The 10,662-nt window shown below is 34.9% G+C and overlaps 1 protein-coding gene across 1 annotated transcript; it reads left to right on the forward strand.

Moving 5' to 3' along the window:
- Positions 1–2,741: 2,741 nt before the first annotated feature.
- Positions 2,742–4,693, forward strand: LOC144853477 (uncharacterized). The gene is made up of 3 exons (XM_078711173.1): positions 2,742–3,090; positions 4,083–4,268; positions 4,380–4,693. Exons 1-3 carry the CDS (start codon positions 2,742–2,744, stop codon positions 4,427–4,429), a joined length of 585 nt encoding a protein of 194 aa, XP_078567299.1. The 3' UTR covers positions 4,430–4,693.
- The last annotated feature ends 5,969 nt before the right edge of the window (positions 4,694–10,662 follow it).

The raw sequence follows: 10,662 nt of genomic DNA on the forward strand, positions 1-10,662 counted from the left end.
CCGGTAATGTTTAAAGAGATATTCCAGAACAATGAAAAAATAATAATCAAACAAGAGCAACCTCCGCCAGCAGTAAAATAGAAAAGGATCAAGAATCATATTAGATCCGTCTTGTATTTTTGACCTAAAATTAGTGAACTAATAAAGTGTTCCAGAATTAGGATTCTGGCCCGGATTGCCTCCAAAATCTAATGGAGTCTTCCGTTACATACATATCTATCTGTTTTTTAAATGTGGTAAAAATCAGTCTTTTAGTTTTGACGTACGGCCTAAGTACTAAATACAAATTGTCCAGAATTGGAATCCTGGTCCGGATTGCCTATAACATTTAATGGATCGTCCGTGACGACATATCTATCTGTGGTTTAAATGTGGCAAAAATCAGTCTTTTAGTTTTGACGTATGGCCTAAGGACTAAAATACAAGTTGTCCGGAAAAGTCCGGATTGCCTCCAACATTTAATGGAATCGTCTGTGGTCACATATCTATCTGTGGTTTAAATGTGGTAAAAATCAGTCTTTTAGTTTACTAAAATACAAGTTGTCCGGAATAGTCCGGATTGCCTCCAACATTTAATGGTATCGTCTGTGGTCACATATCAATGTGTGGTTTAAAATTAGTTTTAGTCTTTAGTTGCTGTTATCCTGCAAACAGACAAACACACACACAAATCAACATCTCAGACAAACACATATATTAATGGTATTTTTTGTATTTTCTCATTATAAATTATCATTCTTTTTTATTGTATTGTTATACCATTGATAGAAACTAATAAATGTTGAATTCTCTTAAAAAAAATTATCTTATATTTCTGGCGAAGGTAAAAAAAATGTTGATTGAATGAATGAAAGAAGTTAATGATTGGATGAAAGGTATTGCACAACTCGCATAATTAACAAGGCCAACAGCCATAAGTCGCGTGCTCTCAGAAAAAAATGAACTTTAAAAAAGTAATGTACTTTAAAACTTTTCTGTACATCAAAACAGTTCAAAAGGTACAGAAAAGCGATAAAACGCATAATGATACCGGACCGACAGACCGACAGACCGACCGACCGACATAGTGAACTATAGAGTCGCGTCCGCGCGACTAAAAACATATAATTATTGCATTGCAGTGGTGCGCACACACAGCAAAGACAATCATGATCAACACATTCATTGGCATTTAGTAGTCTTTAAACGTAACTTTTATTGTTAGCAGTTTCTGGAACAATTTAAATAATTCATGTATTAATTAACATTTCGTGGTCCGATTTTGATGGAATAAAAACAGGTTGTTCAGCAACATATTTTCTTTGTCAATTAATCCTCGACGCATACATGTCAATAGAGCAATCATACTGCGCATAGCATTTTGTACATGGTTAAGTTTCGTTGTTGATTCATTTTACGATATTACTGGCTTATTTGCATATTCCACACAAAGACATTCTGTTTATGCTTGGACCCCACAGTTGTTGTCATTATTATTCATTCAAAGAAGTTTTTCATTGAAATTCATGAAAAATAATCTTAAATTGAATTAAATCAATATTTCCATTTCTATGCATAGATACAATGTTTCAGTATAGTATTGGATTCCTCATTTTAAACGACATATAATATTAATTAATGTCTTAGAAACGACGTCATGGAGTGGGTTGTTGTAGACGTGTTCTTTCGTTTTCAATGTGTACTTCTTTGTTACGGGTATATTAATAATATAATTAAATCGATAACAATCCCATATTTCATTAAAAAAAAAGTCTTATTTTAAATATTTTTTTCTAATGATGTTTTTGTGATTATTTTGTTTACTATACATTATATCGGTTTATTATATAGGAAATCTATACTAAAATATATATATAACTGTCTGAAGGGCTTAATTATACTTTTGTTTGGTTCACAAATGAATATGTCAACAAGGACTGCAATTTGTCTTTCTACAATAACAACGCGTCATATGAATTACATTTGATCAACATTCACACCCTGGTTTATTTTCTGTATATAAAACCGTCGCATCGTATTCCACGTTGTCATTAACAACAGCACCAGTGAATCAACATGCTGTCAAGAGTACTATGCTTCTGTATACTTAATGTATACATATATAGAAACTTTGGTAAGGTATTATTTACACAAATAGATTCTTGTTATTTGACGAATGTGGGTCACGTGGTGTTTGATAGACATGTACACGATAATGTGGATAGTGTTTTAAAGCTCGTTTGTAACGATCATAACGGTCGTTTTTTATCTTTCACATAATTTAATTATTTTCCAAATCGAAACCAATAAACATTTATTCTTTGTAAAATACTAGCATAGGCCTAAAATGGCATCAATTTTCTGGGTTTTTTTTCCTAGTTTCAAATTGAAATGTGGACAAGCTAAATAGCAGTAACAAGAACAGTTTGTTCTCCCTGTCTAATCAGTGGACTTTGTAGGCCTACCACTTGTAAGCAGGGGCGGAAACTATTTCATCGCACAATTTGGATTTTTCTTCGACGGTGGTACAATTTACTCGAACTGAGTGCCCTGCCACACGAGAAGCTAAAAAAAACAACAAACTTTTATTAAAATTCAGATTTACTATTGACTGTCTGAGCTCTGGTTAAAATGATGATATTTACACTGAATGTCGTATAATGTTCAAATATTATTTTATATTTTTTTTACAAATTCAAGGTGATTCTGTATTTAAATACGGCGGCTCACGATATACTATCGTGAACGCGTTTCAGAATAATATGGCTACAAGAAGAGATGCAAGAGAGTTCTGTGAATCTCACGGTGAACTTCTGGTTAGTTTGACGACTGCGGACGAAGCTGCAGCCGTCAACGACTTCATGAGTACACACTATCCGAATATGAACTTCGTTGTTGGTCTTTCAAGGGAAGCAGGTTTGGACAGAGATGTTGACTCAAATTGGATATGGGAGACGGGAGAACATCTTGATTCAGACGTTATTAAATGGCATAAAAATCGACCAGACGTCAATAACACCAAATCGGCAGGATGTAGAATGGATGATGGATACTTGAAAGACCGCGTGTACGATGATAAACTGTGGTCGTCATACCTAATTTGTAAACGAGGTAAAGCCATTTTATTTTAGTATATCGTGACGTTTTCTGGGCACCAAACCTCTTGAGCTTCGGTTAAGTCGACTGTAACTACTTAAGGCCAATTTACACAGACGGGCGTTTACAGTAAAAATATAGAATGTTATTTCTTATGACCATCATTTACACAAAACGCGGAGCGTACGGACGGGCGGCTTCCGCTCAGCGCCTTTGGTGAGGAAATACGCACTAGAAATATTTATTTATTCCGGTATAAAACTTACCGCATGGCTAAAAACGTTGAATTTACAAAAATAGTGTACAATTTACTTACACAACAATAAAAAGGATATAACAAAAACGAATTAAAAGGTACAATATCGCTCTGTCGCTTTGGCTCTATGAACTATATTGTTTAGCATATTAATTATTATGGGGATGGGTGAATTTTTAAAATCTTTCGGTTCTCGGTTTGAATTGTTTATATATTATAATATTTTACCTTATTTATTAGAGATGCAGATTTTATGTGGGACAAGCTACGCTTCCGATTTACCGCTACCGCTACCGCTGGTCTGTGTAAATTAACCTTTATACATATTACAGATTTTTGCAGATAGTTTTTCAATTATATTCAATATTTAGCCGGCCAATGTTCGCAGAAATCGTTTTTAGCGGCGACGAGCATGTAAAGCTATCACTCCTTAATCAAGAAATACGAGACATTTTGTTTTTCTTCAATTTCTCTTTAGAGCCCGCACGATGACGTTTGTTGTTATCTACGGTACTGTAGCTACTCTTAATATAAAATGTAATCAGTATAATTACTAATCTAGTCTGGGTTCCTAGCTTAATATTAGTAAAAAGATAAAATAATTTGGCATGGCATTTCATACGTATACTACTTGAGCTTGTATTTCGGACTAACATCGAAAATCCTCGAAATAACTACAGACTTGAGGCAAGTCTATTACTAATCATGCCTTTTATACTTAATTAATACTATCTATTTTCTTTTAATTCAGTTACTTCGGAATTTTACATTGTTGGTGATAAGAAAGTAGATTTCGAAATGCCTATATATTTGAGATGTGCTATACGCTGCCTGAGAGATTACGGCTGTAATGGGTTTTATGTGGATGACGCGGTGTGCCACATTGAAATGGAAACAGTCAACAAACATCACTCAATCAAAGCAGGAAGGAATTATGGTACTAAAATCTAATATTTATTTTTTTTTTTAAATTAATAAACCTATTAAACAAATAAAAACAGAAAAACGTCATCGACTATATTAATTTTTTTATTTATTTATTATTTAGGCCTAGGTATAGAGAACAGACAGAGAAATACCAGCAGATCCAGAAACTAAGATATACATGCTTCTGATTCTGAAATCAATTCCGAATTATTCTGAAATCTGTGGCGTAATTATCAATATCAAATTATTGTTTTTATTAAAAGCAATTTTTAATTCGAAATTCAAGAGACCTTTTTAGTTCAGTATTTTGTGTAAAAGGCGTATTTTAAATATATTTTAGATGTATTTTAAAGAAATTTAAATGTATTTTAATATCTTATCTTCCCAAGAAGACACCTTTCGTATGTCTTTTTTACAATTACAACTAATATTCCTTAACCCTCTTAACAAGGGGTTAAATTTTTTTTAATTTAATTGAATAGATACAGAGGTACTAATATAAAATACTAAATATATATCAATTAATGCCATGGTATGACGAACGAAAAAAAAAGGTTTCTTATAACACAATAATTCTGATTATATTACCAAATATGGAAGCAACGAAATTGAATTAAAGTTTACTTTACAGTAGGTGGATCATAAAAAAAAATAAATAGTTTTTATTCGTTAAATATACAGTGTTTCAACTCAAATATCTCATAAATATAATTATTTGTTATATAAATTTAAAAGGAATGAATATACTGACATGGTTATCAATATTTTATGTACATACTTAAAGATGTATTGTCCACCAAAAACATGAAAAATGAAGAATAATTAAATCAGACTTTAAATAGGTCATTTTGTAGTTTTAATAAAGTTAATCACTTCCTTAGAAAAAAAACTGAAAAAAATTAATGTTTTCATTTATAAAATGACAAAATAAATGGTTAAATTCAACCAAAAACCCATTGGCTGGCAGCCAATTTTACTATTTCTTGCGTTAAATTACAGTTTTTTCAGGTAAATAATTTTTTTTTCGATCCAGTTTTTTGACTTGTTTAAATAATTTTTTTCAGGTGGACAATCATCTTTAATTTCTAATTTAAAAAATAGTTATTTTAATGTGCAAGTAGACCTATTGAATCCTAACATGACGTCACGTTATACCTATTTATTATTCTGTCAATTTCTAATCTTTGTTACGGATATATAAACATAATTAAATCGATAAAAACTCTATTTCTTAAAAACCTTATTATAATTAATCTTTTCAAGTATTATCACGATGTGTCAGTGCTACTTATTTTGTTATTATATTGGACATCTATTCCAGAAATGACGGGTTTAATTATCCAAGTTTGTCGTGGTCCGAACAAATAAAGAGGAGAAAACACTTGGTTTCTTTCCTTCAGTGCGATTTTATTAGTTTCGTATATATTGTACTTCAGCATCAAATCATTACATAGGCATAAGTCATTTCAGGTACAAGAATTCGAGATTCAAGATATAAGATTCAAGCCCTGCAAAATACGAATAACAAATAACAATTGCCACTGTATCTAACAGTCAATTATAACAATAAGTAATAATGTAATAATTCACAACACTAATACAACAACGAACAATCACAATATAATAGTACCTCAAGTTATCAACACCAACGTATGTATGACACAGCATCAACTCGTGATAACAAGATAACAACTCCTGATTATTATACTTCCGACTGAGCAAAACTAAGATAAATATTGTAAATGCAAGTTTCATTAATTGTAAGCATGATTATAGTTAACATATGGTAAATCAGTTGCTTATACATATACAAGTTAAGCTTAGTACTTACAAAATAAGAACATATCAATAGCTTAAACAAACTCTCAACCAAAACTGTAGTAACATAGCGAGAGCCAACAAAACGAACAAAAGACCCGCTCTGCTTACGCACGGTCTTTTATCACACAGTGTCACCTGTATTCCAATTACAGAATGACTACGCAGCGCCCTCAATACTCAATTCATCACATCTTCCCCGCCCGGAAGTACTTTTGCCCCCAAAAGTAAAGTTTCAATAAAAAAAAATGCAATAGCCATATTTATTTGTTTAGAACAGAAATTGGAAGTCTATGAGGATTACTATTAATACCCTTAGTGGAACGGGTTGACCTTCGCGGAGGAGAACGGACACTTTGTGTATTTCCACAATGGAATCTAATGTCCTCTAAATCATCCGAATCATCAGAGTAATTGTAATCTCACGAATTACGTTGTTCTCAAATGATTTACCCTGATCGGAATGTAACCGATCAGGAACACCATAATGTACAAACCACGAATCCCTTAACACATTAGCAACAGTGATTGCTGTTTGATTTTTACATGGAACAGCCAAAGAAAATTTACAAAAAACATCGGTCATAACCAGAACATCTTCGTAACCCCCCTTACCCCGATCTAATTTTAAGAAATCCAAAGCCAAAATCTCCTGAGGACGGAAAGCCAGTAAGTGTCGAAGTGGTGGTTTAACAGTAGGAGAGGGTAATTTGCTACGCACACAACGACCACAGCGAGAAATGTAAAGTCTTACTTCATTATTCATCCCCGGCCAATAACAACGCCGTCTTAACAAGGACAAAGTTCGATAAACCCCCTGATGCGCCCACTTATCATGACAAAGCTCAATTAAAGTTGAACGCAAATTACGTGGAACTAGTAATTGTCTGAATGAAATAACAATAGGATCTTTTACTTGCCGATACAAAACACCATTAAATTCAACATAATTGGACCACTCACGCAACCAACCAGATACACACTCCGCTTCTGGACGCCCATCCTTTTCCCTACACCATCCAGCCTTCCATAGTTTCCAAACTTCACCTAGCTCATCATCTTTCTGCTGCATATCTGTAAGTTGCTGAAATGTATAACTTGGTAAAACAGAAGGAATAGACTTAGTTTCCGGAAGGGACTTTGCCATAGAAACTGAATTATCTGAATTTTGGATATCAACAATAGCAGTACGAACATGTACCAACAAGCAACAAGCAACAGCCGCCAATGCTTCTTTATTTACACTCTCTTCTTCGAACGGATATCTGCTTAAAGCATCCGCACACTTATTGTTTGAACCCGGTTTATACTTTATTTCTATGTTAAACATTGCAAGCTGAGCAACCCACCTTAACTCAGTCGCTCCTAACTTAGCAGTTTGCAAATATGCTAAAGGATTGTTATCCGTGTAAACTATAGCTTTAGAACTCTGAATGTAAGAACCAAATTTATCAACAACGGCCCATTTTAAACCCAATAATTCCAATTTGAAACTAGATAGTCCAGCATAGCTTTTCTCTGATCCACGTAACCCACGACTTGCATACGCAATAGGATGAAGAATCTGGTTATCGTCCCGCTGAGACAAACATGCCCCTATCCCATTACCACTAGAATCCACCTCAATAATGAACTCTCTATCAAAAATAGGATAAGCTAACACAGGTGGAGTCACTAAACTTTTCTTAAGACTTTCAAATGCAATTTGTTGTGGTAAACCCCAATGAAATGTACCTATTTTGTCTTTACCGACTCCAGCACGACCATTCCCCACCCGAGATGCTGCCATATGGGTAATATTATGGAGCGGCGATGCAATCTTAGCGAAATTCGGGACGGACCTCCGATAATACGAGGCAAGTCCAAGGAAGGACTTAACCTCAGTAACATTTTTTGGAACAGGCCACGAAACGACTTTATCAGTCTTACCTACATCAACAGAAACACCTTTACTCGAAATGACATGACCCAGATAAGCGACTTCTTCCCTAAACAAATCACATTTTCTTCCTTTCACCTTTAACCCATACCTCGCTAACCTACTAAACACCTTATCTAGTCGATTCAAATGTTCATCAAACGTAGCTGAAAAGATAAGAATATCATCAAGATATAAAACAACTTCAGAGAGATTCAAGTCACCCAGTACATACTCCATTACGCGTTGGAACGTGCTTGGACTGTTCGTAAGACCCTGTGGCATCCGCAAAAACTCGTACAATCCCCACGGCACCCGGAACGCTGTTTTACCAATAGAATCATCAGCCATGATTATTTGAAAAAACCCATGTGCCAAATCAAGGGTTGAAAACCAACGAGAACCGGTTAAAACGTCAAGTACCTCATCAATTCTAGGTAAGGGAAATGAGTCTTTCATAGTACGCCCATTCAATTTGCGATAATCTATGCACAAACGCAAAGAATTATCCTTTTTCTGAACCAAAACGATGGGACTGGCGTAATCACTTTTTGAAGGCCTAATAATACCCTGATTTAGCATTTCTTGTAGCATTGCTTTAACTTCTTTAATATTATTAGGATGGACTCTACGATATGGCAATCTAATAGGTGCATTGTTACTAATTAATGAAATTGAGTGAGGTATCACATCGCACTTCCCAACATCATAGGGACCTGTAGAGAAAACATGTTTGTAATTATTTAACAGCAACAAAACTTTGCGCTCCTTATCTCTAGGTAAGCCTTTCAATAGTAAACCCGAAGGACAGACCAACTCAGATTCTGCAACAATGCTACGTTTATGAGACGGATAATTACCATCAACCAGCTCAGAGCCGTTGGAACACACATCATCCGGTGGCAATACACTTGAACACACATTGACTTCATGTAACTTATCACAAGCCACTGGAACAGCTGTATTAAAGTGCTTTAAAGAAACAAAAATTTGGGATTGCTCATCATTAACTCTCAAGACTACCTCGGCCCTACCAGTACAAGGCGAAGCTGTTTTCACACCAACTACCTTACCCAAGGTTTCCAGAATTCTCGGATCATCTTGAATATAACGTAAAATATTACATCCTGTCAAAATTGGATAAGAAACATTGTTATTACATGCACTATCAGAAACAATGAGAAAACTACCCAACAAATTGTGCCCTAATATTTCAATTGGAACTTCAACATAGCCCTCAATCGGAACTTCAACACCACAGACGCCAATCACATTGGTAAATAACTTGTCTGCACTGTGTAAACCACCCAGCTCAGATTTTAGAATTCTGTGATAAATTGAAGAAGGAATGATAGATGCTTCCGCTCCTGTGTCAAGAACTGAACCCAATTCAACTGAACCAAACTTTATAACAGCACAAGGGCTTTGGGCAACTAAACGGCTAAGCAAAGAGGATTCCGAGGGCTCTCGTAAATCATTAGGGGGAATAATTTTATCTTCCACAGAAACAACCGGGATTTGAACAGAACCTAGATTATGATTATCTGTAGATGGTTCGGGCTTTGACTTCCTAACTCTACTTGGACATTTTGCAGCAAAGTGACCGACCTTTTTACATTCCCAGCAGAGACCTGGAGGCATTTCACAATTATCTCTATTATGACCAAATTGTCCACAATTAAAACAACGACGGGGCCCACTTCTATTAAAAGAATTATTAGTAGTATTTTGGGAAAACTTACATAAACTCTGTTGAAGTTGATCTAGCTGTTGTTTAAGAACCTTTAACTCCTTTTTAATTTCACAATTTTCAGATTGGTTTGAATAAGAATTTGTTGGAAAATCTACACCCTGAACTTTCGGTCTATAATCCCGTGATGTCTCGCCTTTAAACAATTCAAGAACTTCCTCCCTCATTTCCATAAAGGATTTACCCCTAGACGCCAATTCAATTCTGCGCATTTCACGCCTAACGAGTGGATCCCGTACCCCTTCTACCAATCTCTGTTTGAGTGTGGAGTCCTGTAAATGTTTGAGAGCATTCTGCTCATTGGGGAAAGAAGCTTCCAATAATCGCGAATAAATTTTCATTAACTCTAAACTATATTCGGCCACACTTTCATAATCCAACTGATTACGAGAATAAAACAAAGTATTTAAAGCCGATACGGATTCATCTGGAGAAAAGGTAGTCTGTAACACTTGAATGGCCTTTTTAACATTTTTGCCTTTACCCAATATGGACATTTGGTAATGTACTTCGTCTTTAGCCGATCCCCCCAAGTGACTTACTAGGGCATCATATTTTACGTCCCCACCTAGATTATAATGTGTACAATATGTCTCAAAATCTTCGAGCCATTCCCGCAACGTGACATCCCCAGGGGATTTTGGACGACCCCTAAATTTAGCCAACTTAATAGGAGGAGGAACTTTTTGAACACCCACACCTTTCAACACATCAGTAAGCGCAGCAATCATACTATTAATTCCTGTGGTCTCAGTATCGGGTTTCTCAGCTTTCGCCATATTAATATACACAGATGATATAACGAGTTTAAATCGAGAATATACGAACAACGATCATTCATAAACTAAACTATAAGGTACTATATAAACAATTGATCACAGATAACATATCAACAATATATTTTAACAGATCCACACT

This window comes from Antedon bifida, chromosome 10 (genome assembly GCF_963402885.1).
Source record: "Antedon bifida chromosome 10, ecAntBifi1.1, whole genome shotgun sequence".
Classification (NCBI taxonomy): domain Eukaryota; kingdom Metazoa; phylum Echinodermata; class Crinoidea; order Comatulida; family Antedonidae; genus Antedon; species Antedon bifida.